This window comes from Marmota monax, unplaced genomic scaffold (genome assembly GCF_021218885.2).
Source record: "Marmota monax isolate L192 unplaced genomic scaffold, Marmota_monax_Labrador192_F-V1.1 WCK01_AAM20220418_F8-fsc00034, whole genome shotgun sequence".
Taxonomy (NCBI): domain Eukaryota; kingdom Metazoa; phylum Chordata; class Mammalia; order Rodentia; family Sciuridae; genus Marmota; species Marmota monax.
The window spans coordinates 5,966,107-5,980,067 of NW_026693934.1; the positions used below are offsets into that span (position 1 = coordinate 5,966,107).

The 13,961-nt window shown below is 37.1% G+C and overlaps 1 protein-coding gene across 1 annotated transcript in view; it reads right to left on the reverse strand.

Annotated features, from left to right (window-relative positions):
* The window catches only part of Thsd7b (thrombospondin type 1 domain containing 7B), an 821,885-nt gene that overhangs the window by 84,675 nt on the left and 723,249 nt on the right, over window positions 1-13,961 (reverse strand). Inside the window, exon 16 of the mRNA XM_046463780.2 lies at window positions 8,210-8,343. Within this exon, the coding sequence (XP_046319736.1) occupies window positions 8,210-8,343 (134 nt within the window). The remainder of the gene's footprint in view (window positions 1-8,209; window positions 8,344-13,961) is intronic.

A 13,961-nucleotide genomic window follows, 5' to 3' on the forward strand; every position in this document is an offset into this window, starting at 1 on the left:
AAAATGGAAAGATTACAGAAGATAGTTATCCTTGAAGAACTCCCAGTCTCAAGAGTCCTAGAATATATTTACTCAGGTCTAGCACTGAGGGAATATGCCTTTTACTGTAATGAATCTTGAAGGCTTTTCTGAGTAAATCCATCACTTTGTAATAACCAGAGCCTTTGTACTTCCTGTGTATTTCCTAGAAGTTTCCAAATATATTTGCCAAACCTCCCTAATCTTTGTCCCACACATTTAAGGTAATAGGAAAGTAATATGAAAATCAATTGAATATGTTATTCTTTCAGGCATTTTTTACATTTCAGTATGGAATTTTGCTATCACAAAGCAAAGGCCATTATCAAGCACTGTCACACAGCTCAGAAGCACTGAGCATAGATGTGTACCTATACTTGCTTGGCCAACACTATACATCAGGATTTGAGGTATGCCCAGGAACTGATGAGAATCATAATGCTATGGTTATGGATAATGAAGATTCAATCAAAACTAAAGAATTAGATCACTATACACACCTACAAATGGTTTAAGTAAATGTTGAAAATATTAAGAGTTGGCAAAAATGTGGAGCAACTGTAATCTTACTCTGCTGGTGGAATGTAAACTGTTTTGAAAACTGGCTAGCAGTAACTACCCTATATAAGCCAACATTAATATAACTCATAATGGTGATGGGGTAGCATGAGGAATGGAGGAACTTTAGGGGAGGGAGAAAAAGGAAGGGGGTCAAGGGGTGGGAATGATGGTGAAATGAGTTAGACATCATTACCCTAAGTACATGTATGAAGACAAGAATGGCATGAAAATATTTTGTGTACAATCAATGACTTGAAAAATTGTGCTCTATATGTGTAATATGAAATGAATTGCATTCTGACATCATGTATAGCAAATTAGAATAAATAAATAATTTTTTAAAAAAAGAAATGCATACAAATTCATATCAAAACAAGAGCAAAAGCTGATGGGAAATGTTTACAGGAGCACTAATCATAATCAACCAAACTTGAAACAACTCAATTGTTCTTAATAATAAAATAAATATATTGTGCTAAATTCATTGGGTTAAATACCAAAGAATAATTAGAATATATAGACTACTGTTATATAAAAGAGCATGAATGGGTGATGCTCATAAATGCAGTATTGGATAAAGAAAGCCAGAAAAAATACACACACACACACACACACACACACATTATGATTCCATTTATACAAAGGTAGGAAAAAATAGAGGCAATATTAATGTATTGTGTCACATGTTAGAATAGTGGTTACCCTGGGGGGGGAATGATTAATGATTGAGAAGGGCTTAGATGGTCCAGGTAATATTTTGTTTCTTGACATCTAGTCTGGTTACACAGGTGTTTACAGTGAGAATTCATCCAACAAGAACACTCCCCTCCATGATGGAAACATTTCTCTCTGCTTATATCCCATAAGTTTATTTTTTATGGTACTTATTTTTTCATACCCAGAGGCACTTAAACACTGAGCCATATCCCCAGCCCTTTTTTGTATTTTGTTTAGGGACAGGGTCTCAATAATTTGCTTAGGGCCTGGCTAAGTTGTTCAGGCTGGCTTTGAAATCATGATCTTTCTATTTCAGCCTATCAAGTCCATGGGATTACAGGCTTATGCCACTGTGCCCAGTGTCATAACTTGATTTAAAAAAATTTTTTTTTCAAAAATATTGAACAGAGTCAGGCTATGTGCAAGTCTTCTTTGCTGGGTGTTGAGATACAGTTATTATTTATTAATAATGATATATTTAGTAAATATTTTTGAGGGCATATTATGTTTTACATACCATGCTCTAGCTGAGGGGTTGGGATACAGAAATAAAAACAAAACAAAACAAAAAAACAGACATGGTCCCTTTCTTTATGGGTGTTTTGCTCTAATAATATTGATAAAGGAGAATATAAATATGACAATGCCCTTAGCTGATCTGGTAAGTTCAGGTATGACAAAGTCATAACTGTGCTGTCCTGAGGAGCTTGGATGCTCCCCAAATCACAGTATACTAATAAATTTTATCCTATGACTTAGGAGCTTCTTTACATTCAAATTAAAAATCGGAAAAGATGATTCGAGAAGTGTGCAGTCTCTTATCAGACAGTGAAAAATACAGATTTATGAGATGTAAGTGATGAAAAATTTGATATTGTATGAAGGAGGTTATCAGAGAGAGGTAGACATGAAATGTAAGTAATGCCTTCTAATGTAGAGAGGCGTGGTACAGTGTCATCTATGGACTTTGTTCTCTCCTGTGGTAGTTGTCAGCAGGGGAAGGAGGGTCCATGGGATGGTTTGGATCTGTCCCTGGACAAACTGAAAAATGCAGAAATTGCTTTCCTTCCTGCCTATGCATACTCAGCTGATGTTCTTTTATTATTTCACTAAGAAAAGAAGAGAGAAGACTTCTGGGTAATGATATCTTATGAATGTATGCATTATTTTCTGTTCACTACCAATATGCCACAAAAGCAATAATAAAGGAATTTGTTACCAAAGCAACAACAACAATAATAATAGTGGGGGATGGAAAGGCATTACCTTACAAGAATGAAAACATGGGAGATGACAACTGCAAAAATGGATGATAGACAGGCTCATAGTAACTGCCTTAACATACCGAGAAAACTGATTCCTAAGCTTTCAAGCAACAACAATAAAATTACTCCATTCCCACTACAGAACACATAAAAAATTCCGGAATATGTAGCACCAAGTATCTCTAGACATGGGAATGAAAATTAAGCTGAAAAACTGGAGGTTTTATTGAAGTATGTTTTAAGAAGTACCCAGCTCCCCATATCCCCTCCCTTAACCCATGCAGTTGAGTGGTTGCCCCTCCCCCACCCCTGTGGGTAGCTGAAGGTTTGTTTCTGGAGAGGGTCTCAAAAGATTTACAGACTAGAGAACACCATAATGAAAAGAGGAGTTTAAGTAAAAGTTTACATGTCTAAAAAAAATCACCACAATTTGGGGGCTTAAACAATGAAATGTATTTATAATTCTGCAGCATAGACATCCAACATGGGCCTCACTGCACTACATCAATATAGCAGGTGCATCAGAGCTTTGTTTCCAGGGATAAATCTGTTTTCTTGACTTTTGCATCACATCCCTTAGCAGCCCCTTCTTCACCTTTGAAGCCAGCAGCCTTACATCCCTCTGTGACTGGCTTTTGTAGTCACATCTTCCTCACTTCTGCTCTTAAGAACCCTTGTGGGCAAACGGTGCCTCCCCCAGGCAACCCAGAAAAATCTCCCATTTCAAGTTCCTTACCTTAATCACATCTGCCAGGTCCATTTAGCCACTGGTAACCTACTTACAGATTCTAGGATTATGATGTGGATATCTTTGGGGACCATCATTCTATCTGCCACACAAAATTTCTTCTTTCATTGGGTTTGCAAATACTGGGTGTTAGAATTATCTATCACATGATAGACTTTTCTGGGGATTCTTTCCTGTCTAAGGGTAAGATGTAAAAGACTGAAATTAAGGATGTTCTCAAAAGGAAAGAGTCCTCCCCTACAGATTCCTTGCCTCTCTCTCCTCAGTCATCATTGCACTTGTATTCAAACTTCAGGGAATTTTCTGTATTTGCTATCAGTGTCACTCTCCCTCCACTCCATTATTACTTCCTGAACACACTTTAATTGTGTTGTTATTGCCACTGAAGATAAACTTATTATCAAAATCATCAACAGACTCCCCATTGCCAAATTCAGTGGTCAATTCTTAGCTCAGTAAACATCTGAAACAACTGATTACTTTATCTTTCTTGAAAAAATTCTCTGGCTTGTCTTCTCATTTTCTTTGTTTTCCTCCAATTCCCCAGACTCTAAGTTTCATTTGTAGAACCTTTCTCTTTGACTCTTTCTAACCTTGAAAGTGGTAGTTCCTCAGGGCTCAAAATTTTATCAAAATATACTAAATTTATAAGTTAACGACACTCAAATTGATAACCCCACTGTCTCTCTTGAACTGCAACCTGTAATAGCTCAGCCAGTAGGCTAAAGTCACACCAGATCTGGTATATACAAAAGTTGACTTTTGCTTTTTTCTCAAATCCACTTCTAATGTTTCCCAATTCAACAAAATGGCGCCATCTTTCCTACTCTTGCTCAGACCCTACAAACTAACAATCTTTTTTAATCCTCCCCTCCCCCCCCTTCTTCTTCTTCAGCAAATCCTATGTTTTAGATCTTCAAGGTGTATTCAAAGTTTGACTTTCTCATCACCTCCACTGCTATTAAAATCCAATCCAAATATCATCATCTCCACTGCTACTAAAATCCAATCCAACTATCAACCCCTCTCACCAGGAATTCTGCAAGGACCCAAATCGATATCCTTGCTTCTAAAATACTGTTTTCAAATTTAAATAAGACAATGTAATTCCCTTCTATCCCAAACCTTCCATAGCTTCATGGAGTCATGCTGCTGTTAGAACAACACCCTGTCTTTACTTTATTTTAGAATATACCACATGCTCTGAATACTGGCACTAGCCATATGGGACATCTTACTATTCTTCCAACAAGCCAAGAAGTTTCCAGTTTTACATAGTCCTTCCCCCTAGGATTCTCCTTCTGTACATCTTCACATTCATTCAGGTTTCTCAGTTTATTTGGGTCTATGCTTATATATCATAAAATTGTATCTTTCTAAAACAGTAACCCCCATCATTCCAACTCAGTTTTATTTTTTCTTCTTGACATTTCATAGCAAAGACATCTTATTACATATGAACTTCTGAGCTTAATTTTTCTCTACTGATATATTGTGAGTTCCTTGATGAGATAAACATATTTTTTTTATGTTATGTGCCTTGAGCAGCATCTAATGTATAGAAAGCAAATGATCCTAAATGTGCTTTGAGTGGTCAAATGATTGCAATCCAGGACAAACCATAAAGATATTCTTTAGCTCAGAGGTTTTAAGAAAGATATGTTATGGTTTGGATGTAAGATGTCTTCTAAAAGGTCATATGTGAAAAAATGAAAGAAGGTTCAGAGGAGAAATGATTGTGTATGAGAGCCTTAACCCAATCAGTGAATTGATTCCTTGATAGAATTAACTGAGTGGTAACTGAAGGCAGGTAAGGTGTGGCTGGAGGTGGTGGGTCACTGGGGACATGCCTTTGGGGTATATATTTGTTGAGCTGAGCTTAGTCTCTCTCTACTTCTGATCATCATGTGAGTTGCTTTCTTCTGCCACACTCTTCCGCCATGATGTTCTGCCTCACCTCCAGCCCTTAAGAATGGATCTGGATTCTATGGATTGTGACCTCTTAAACTGTGAGCACTGAAATAAACTTTTCCTCCTCTAAAATTGTTCTTGCTGCTCTTTCAGTCACAGCAGCCAAAAAGCTGTCTAAAATAATATATAAACTGTTTTATTAATAGGTTTTATAATAGTTTGGAATGCAAGGTGCCTGGAAGATTAGCTTCACATATTTAAACGTAACCATGCACATGAAGCATGTTATACAATGATTACATAATATTTTGCTAGGACTGCATAATCAAATACCATATACAGGGTGATATCAAGGGCATAAATTTATTTTCTCCTAATTCTGGAGGTTAAAAGTATGAGTTCAAGGTGTTGGTAAGATTAGTTTCTTCTGAGGCCTCTCTCGTTGGCTTGCAGATGGCCATCTTCTCACCTATGTCTTTTTTTTTTTTTTTTTTGGTACCAGGGATGAAACACAGAGGTGATTAACCACTGAGCCACATACCCAGACCTTTTTTTATGTTTAATTTTAGAGCAGAATCTCGGTCAGATACTTAGGGCCTTGATAAGTTGCTGAAGCTGGCTTTGAACTTGCAATTCTCTTGCCTCAGCCTCCTGAACTTCTGGGATTGCAGGTATGCACCACTGTGCCTGGCTCTTGTGTTTTCATGTGGTCTTTTTTCTGTATGTATCTGTGTCCTAGTCTCCCCTTATAAGGACACCAGTCAGATTGGTTTAGGACCTGAGCCTAGGACTTCATTACCTTAACTGTCTCTTCATCTCCAAACATAGTCACCTTATAAGATAAGAGATTAGAGCCCTGACTCATGAATTTGGTGGGGGAATCATTAACCCATTTCAGAACTCATATTTGGTTGTGTGTATGTGTTTTTTTTTGTTATTGTTTTTTTTTTTTTTTTTTTTTAAATCAGGCTCCAGAGGTTTGAGCTGAGCAGTATGGCTGAAAGACCCTCCTGTGTATTTTCTTCAACCTGATTGCAATTCTGCCAGTACTAATTTGTTTTCTTAAAGTATTCTGTCTCTCTTGAGATTTTCTTTTAATATTGCTAAGAAGTGGGAACGGAACAAGAGTAAGAGATGCCACATCTCATTTGCATATTACTGTATCAACTGGGTTGGCCAGTCTTTCTTCAAAACCATGTGAGAATAAGACATAGGAGGAGATTTTTGAACAGAAAACGGTAAAAGCACAAAGTTTGTGAAAACCTAAGCACCTGATTTCTAGGAGAAAGAGCAACAGACAGAAGGAAAGAAAGGGACTTGGTCTACTAGCCATTTTCTTGGGTTGGTGATAAGAAGCACCTTAATAATTTTGCCTTCAGTTAGACTACATGCCTACCAGTGATTTCACAACTTAAAGAAGGTCAAAGGTATGTGCTGCTCACAGTGGCACACACCTGTACTCCCAGCTACTGTGGGATCCAAGGCAGGAGGATCACAAGGTCAAGGGAGTCTGGGTAACTCAACAAGACCACTTCTGTTTTAGTCAGCTTTTTTGTTCCTGTGATTAAAAGACCTGACCAGAACAATTGTAGAGGAAGAAAAGTTTATTTGGGGGGCTCATGGTTCCAGAGGATTCAGTCTTCAGAAGACTGACTCCATTCCTTGGGGCTCAGGGTGAGGCAGAACACTATGGCAAGGGGTTGCACGTGATGATCAGGAAGTTGAAGACTTCATTCACCAGATACAAAATACCTACACCAACACAACCCCCAATGCCCACCTCCTCCAGCCACATCCTTCCTGCCTTCAGTTATCACTCAGTTAATCTCCATCAGAGTATTAATTTACTGATTAGTTTAAGGCTTTCATAATCCAATCATTTCTCCTCTAACATTCTTGCCTTGTTTCACACATGAGTTTTGGGGCACACTTCACATCCAAACCATAACACTATCTCAGAATAAAAATAGAATGATGGAGGTGTAGCTTAGTGGTAGTGCACCCTGGATTCAATTCCCAGTACCAGACCCAAGAAAAGGTGGTTATATACTGAATTACTGAATAAAGTTTCACTAATGTTGAATAATGGTCAACACACTCATAAGCTCTGCTTTGACAACTGATTTTCATCTAACAGTTAACAGCCAGGTAATTTAGGCACTTTCTGCCAATTTAAAATGGCATTTCATAATTCTGGCAAAAACACTATTCGTATACAACTAAATAGTTGACTATACTATGTTTTCTTTATTTTACATAATAATTATTGTGTATGAATATTTTAACTTTTGATTGTAAGGTCTTTTATGTTTATTGCCATTACCCTTATTGGATAAAGAAATGATTCTTTATTCTTTCAAGTCATTTCCAAACAAACCAACTTGACAAACTCATATCAAGTGTACCCTTTGGTTACCACTGCTGTATTTACAAAACAAAACCTTTAAGCAAGATCTCTCAGCACAGCATTTCCAAATTCCCTTAGAGATGTGCTCTTTTTATATTAAAATCCACAGCTACTATTCATAGGTATGTCATATTTTAGTTTCCAAAGCTAATTGTGGAGTTTTAAATTGACTTTTTCAATCTATAGGCATCCCAAAGTAGTAAACATCCATCAACTACACTAATGATAGTGTGGAGAGAGATAGAGAGAGAAACAGACAAAGAGAGAGTGAGTTAAAATATCCTAATCTGTCAGCACTGGTGGCCAAGCATCAGTGGAGTGATACCAGCTTATTCCATGTGCTGGCTTTCCTACCAGTTGAAATGCAGGAAACACTACTGGGGCTGCATTGCAGAGGAAATCTCATTAAAACAGGGCTGGTTAAAATACATATGCTTCCAAGGATGCCACGAAGATGAGCAAAAGCCAGAGTACATGGTGATAAAAATCAAGTATAGTTGGATAGGGAACACTGTTGTTTTCATTTTTTTTAAATGTAAGTTCCGATGTTCCCACCTCCCAAATCTCTCCGTTTTCACACACCTGATTTTCCTAGTTTGTGTTCCTCTTCCACAACGCGGAGACCTCAGCTCATTATTGATTTTGCATGGAGACCAGTTTTCTACAACCCAGGAATACTGATTGCACTCACTGTAACACGGGACTGCCTCATGCACCTGTCAAGAACAGGAAAGAATAAAAAAAAAATTATGTGGAACTCTCTAAGTTATAGAAAAATCACTTATCTGTTAGTAATACCTGCTGAATATAACCCAAGAAATAACACTCTGGTCCAGACTGCCAAAATTACATTCCTTGGAAGATGTGGTTGACTTATCTGAATTTACTGACTTGCCTGAAGAAGCATACAGGGGAATGCTTCAACTAAAATATGATCTATGCCTTCACAGAAGAGAACAAAGGACAGGAATTTCTTAGCACCATGAATAGAAATTCCATTATCATTTCCTCAAAGAGCTCACATGGTATCTGTGAGATGGTCCAACTCTCAACTACATGGCATATTGTATTCTCAGATGTACTTTTGCATGTCAATTGAAACAATTATGTATTAAGAAATTTCCTGCTGAATATAAGCATTCCTAAGAATGCATAAGGAAAGTGGTATTATTTGCACTGGAAATTTCTTCTTATGCCTTCAAACAATCAATGCTAACAGGCAATCATTTAGCCTCTTGGGCACTGTGGCTTCATATGAATGAAGTTGTTTGTAGGATGTTTTCATAGCATGGCTAACACACACACACACACACACACACACCCCACACCTCACAAGACAGTTACTGCCAGACTGTTAGTGGTTCCTTGTGATTACTGACTATCAACATTTATAATTTTATGGTGAAAACAATGAGTAAATTTAATAAATTCTTCGGTAACTTCTTTTGCATTTGTTTGTGGGATTTTTTTTCCCCTGAAATGGCATTTGAATGGGCAGCCAGTTCAGTTTGTCAATCTTTTTGAAGCTGCATTTATCAGTCATGTCTTCTCAATATGGAACAGAACCTTCTCTGTAAGTAAGAGAAGTAAGGAAAAGAAGGCTGCTTCATAGCATGATTCCACCCAGAAGTCTCCAAAGATGGCGCTAGTACAGGTGTACTGGAAAAGAATGAACGGCTCACCAATTACCAATACGATTAATTAATGCTCTTCCTTTTAAATAAGAATTTAATAGCAGTCCTTCCCTCCTTTTGCCTTCCTAATTCCATAAAAGTGTGAATGATGACTAGGCAGTGCTTTCCAAACACAACCACTGGTTGTATGTTCCCACTAAAATCGAGGGCGAGCACTCTGTAATGGGATAATCAGAAAAGAAGATTGGAGCTTTGTCAGCACGTTAGCTAGAAATCAAATGAGAAAAGGTGATTTGTGAGACTATTTCTTGGGAATCACAAATAACGTCAGAAACTATGTTTTAACCATGGGGTTCTATTTGGCTCTCTCCCGCACAGCTCCCAGGGAAAAGAGAAACCACAAGGTAAAGGATATGTGAGGGCAAAATCAAAGGAGATGGGAAAAGAGAAATGGAAATGGGCGTGAGGAAAGTAAGGAATTAAGTAATAAATGGATTGCATCTCATGCTGTGAATGCGGACAGGAGTGGAATGAAAGGGTCAGGAGAGGCTCCAATATGAATAAGGAGGTGAGAGTTTGTAACTGAGAAAAGTCTGCCCTCCAAAACTCATAGGGTAGTAAAGAATAAAAAAAAAATATACAAAAATGAAAATGCATGACCCCAACACAACAGATCCTAGGAAACCGAGCTAGCAGTAGAAGGTGGAGAGCTGGCCTGATTGCACCGTGTACATGATGCTTTCATTGACTTTATGGGTTGTTTCTATAATCTTCAATAAATATCAATGTAAATTAATTTAAACAAAGCATTTTGGCTTTCATATGAAATATAAGAAAGTACCTCCACCAAAAAAAAAAACCCCTTTTACAAATAAGAGATAGACTAAAAATTTATTTAAAAAGCATTTCCCCTACATTTCACTCATGAACCTAAGAACAAATGGATGGCTATCCTCTTTGACATGGATGTATTTTTTCTAAAGCTATCAATACAAGGTAGAGTGTTTATGTCCCCTTCTCTTTCATATGAAACCCAAGGTCAGAATGAGAAGGAAAACCTGTCAAGTTTCATGTTCCTTTGGTCTAAACATTTGATTCCTTATTCATGTATTAGCTAACTGCTTTAACTCTGTATGCTCCCATGCTTCCCCCTGTGACAGTGTAGCTAACCACAAGGACAGGCTATTGGAAGACAGGACAGGTCTTTGTGGGAAGATATTAAGCTATTTTTCTTAACTGTGAAAACAGTATTTCTTAAAAAAGATTTCCCATCCACATGGAATTACTTGATCTGTTGCCCCTTATGTGTCTAAGTTTTATATTTTTTGGTACCGGGGATGGAATCCCGGTCCTTGCAAATGCTAGGCAAGTGCTCTACCACTGAGCAATAGTCCCAGCCCATCTGCTATTTAAAAATGTCTTCATGCTATTCATTCTACCTAACAAATCTTTGCTCTTCTTTCAAAGCCCAAGTAAATCCTTCCACCTCCAGAGTTCAGGGTTGGCATGCTTTGGGCTGAGGCGTGTGTGGTGGTTAGGGCCCAGCAGTGCTGCTAGGAGAACAAACATGTTTGAAAGTCATCACCTTGACTCCTTCTCTGTGTTTCTTTTCCTATAACTACTTTTTTCTTTTCCTCACCTTAGTCCTAAATACATGTATGGCCACTTTGGACTTTAAATACTGCTCACAGAAATGCAATTTGTACTCTATATACCTGCACAGGCCTGTAGTCCTGTGTGTCTCCTGGGGAAAAGAAAAATAATAACTAGTGAGTCTCAGGCAGGGAGGGGTTATGTATTCGTGAAGTCTATATTTTCCAAGACATGGGGTGAATGGAGGTGTCTAATCAGTATTTATTCAGTTGAAACCACTTTTTGAAGAGTCCCAGGCTGTAAGTAGCCTTCATTTAATTCTCTAGAGAAAACAGGCCCAAAGAGGCGCTTAATGCACAAAGCACAGTAAGAAGGAACACAAATGGAAATGTTGTCTTTCTGTAATGTAACTTGGGTGAAGAATAGCTATCACTCTGTCACTAAAAAGTGCAGCTTCACAATTCTGTAGAAAGGAAAGGCTGGCCTGGGAGAATTGTGAGAACTGGCTCCTTAAAACTCCAGTCTACTGGGCAAGGACTCTTACCTGGAGGACCAAAAACACTCACAAAAGGCAAGAATGAAACAGGGCATTCAAGGATAGAAATTTACTACCCAGGTGCCTGATTTCTTCTCCTAAGTCTTTAATGTTCTAGTTATTGCATATTGTCATTTAGTTGGTGTTTATATATTATTGTAGTTTTATAATGGAAATGTGTTACAGCATGGACTTTATCAGGGAATCATAAGAAAATGTTCTGAAGGAGAGAAATGAGCCATGATAAAATTAAATGAAAATCATTTCACAAATTAGAAAGAAAATAACAGGGTTTTTTTTTTAAGAGAGAGAGAGAGAGAGAGAGAGAGAGAGAGAGAGAGAGAGAATTTTAATATTTATTTTTTAGTTTTCGGAGGACACAACATCTTTGTTTTGTAAGTGGTGCTGAGGATTGAACCCGGGCCGCACGCATGCCAGGCGAGTGTGCTACCGCTTAAGCCACATCCCCAGCCCAACAGGGTTTTCTAGATACTAAAAAAAGAAAATGCTAGGGAAAAAATCTAAACCCTATCAATGCAATTGAAACTAAAAAAAAATTTGAAAAATTGACAAAACAATAAAGCTGGTTCTTTGAAAAAATAAATAAAATTGGCAAACTCTTAGCCACTCTAATGAAAATAAGGAGGGAGGAAACTCAAATTACTAAAATTTGTTATGAAAAAGGAAATATCATGACAGACACTATTGAAATACAGAAGAAAATTAGAAACAATTTTGAAAATTTATATTTCAGGAAAATAGAAAACCTCAAGGCACTGGCAAATTGCTAGAGGCATATGATCAACACAAACTGACTCAAGAGGACATCAAAATTTAAACAGATCAATTTCAAGGAAGGAAACAGAAAATACCATCAAAAGCCTACCAACCATGAAAAGTCTGGGACCAGACGAATTCATAGCTGAGTTCTATAAGACTTACAAAGAAGAATTAATACCAATATTTCTCATATTATTCCATGAAATAGAAAAGGAAGAAAGCCTTCCAAACTCATTCTATGAAGCTAGTATCATCCTGATACCAAAACCAAGGCAGAGACACATCAAAGAAAATGTCAGACCAATATCCCTGATGAACATTGATGCAAAAATTCTCAATAAAATTCTGGCAAATTGAATAAAAAAATATATTTAAAAAATAGTGCACCATGATCAAGTGGGCTTCATTTTAGGGATGCAAGATTGGTTCAACATACAGAAATTAGTACATATAATTCATCACATCAATAGACTTAAAGATAAGAACGATATGATTATATCAATCGATGCAGAGAAAGAATTTGACAAAATAAAGCACCCTTTCATGTTTAAAACACACAAAAAACTAGGCAGAGTAGCAACATACCTCAACATTACAAAAACTATCTATGCAAAACTCCATCATTCTAAATGGAGAAAAATTGGAAGCATTCCCTCTAAAAATTGGAACAAGACAGGGATGCTCTCATTTGCCACTTCTATTCAACACAGTTATTTCATATTAGACAAAGGTGCCAAAAAACATATATTAGAGAAAAGATAGCCTCTTCAACAAATGGTGCTGGGAAAACTGGAAATCCATCTGCAACAAAATGAAATTAAACTCTCTCTCTCACCATACACAAAACTCAACTCAAAGTGGATCATGGACCTAGGAATTAGTCTAGAGACCTTGCACCTAATAGAGAAAAAAGGTAGGCCCAAATCCCTATCACATCATATTAGGCCCTAACTTCCTTAAGACTCCTAAAGTGCAAGAAATAAAATCAATAACTAATAAATGGGATGGATTCAAATTAAAAAGCTTCTTCTCAGCAAAAGAAACAATCAAAGAGGTGAATAGAGATCCTACATTTTGAAAGTAAATTTTTGCTACATACATGTCAGATAGGGCACTAATCTCCAGGATATATAAAGAACTCAAAAAATTAATACAAAACACAAACAACCCAATCAACAAATGAGCTAAGGAGTTGAACAGATACTTCTCAGAAGAAGATACACATTCAATCAACAAATATATGAAAAAAATGTTAAAATCTCTAGTAATTAGAGAAGTGCAAATCAAAACTACTCTAAGATTTCATCTGACTCCAGTCAGAATGCAGTTATATCAATACAGACAACAATAAATGTTGCGAGGATGTGGGGAAAAAGGTACACTCTCATACATTGCTGGTAGGACTGTTAATTGGTGCAACCAATCTGGAATGCAGTATGGAGGTTCTTTAGAAAACTTGGAATGGAACCACCATTTGACCCAGCTATCCCACTCCTCATTCTATACCCAAAAGACTTAAAATCAGCATATTATAGTAGCACAGCCACATCAATTGAGCCACAGCAGCTCAATTCACAAAAGGTAAACTGTGGAAGCAAACTAGATGCCCTTCAATAGATGAATGGATAAAGAAACTATGATATATATATATACACAATGGAATACTATTCAGCATTAAAAGAGAATAAAATCATGGCATTTGTAGGTAAATGTATGGAGTTGGAGAATATCATACTAAGTGAAGTAAGACAATCTCAAAAAACCAAAGGCTGAATGTTCTCTCTGATAAGTG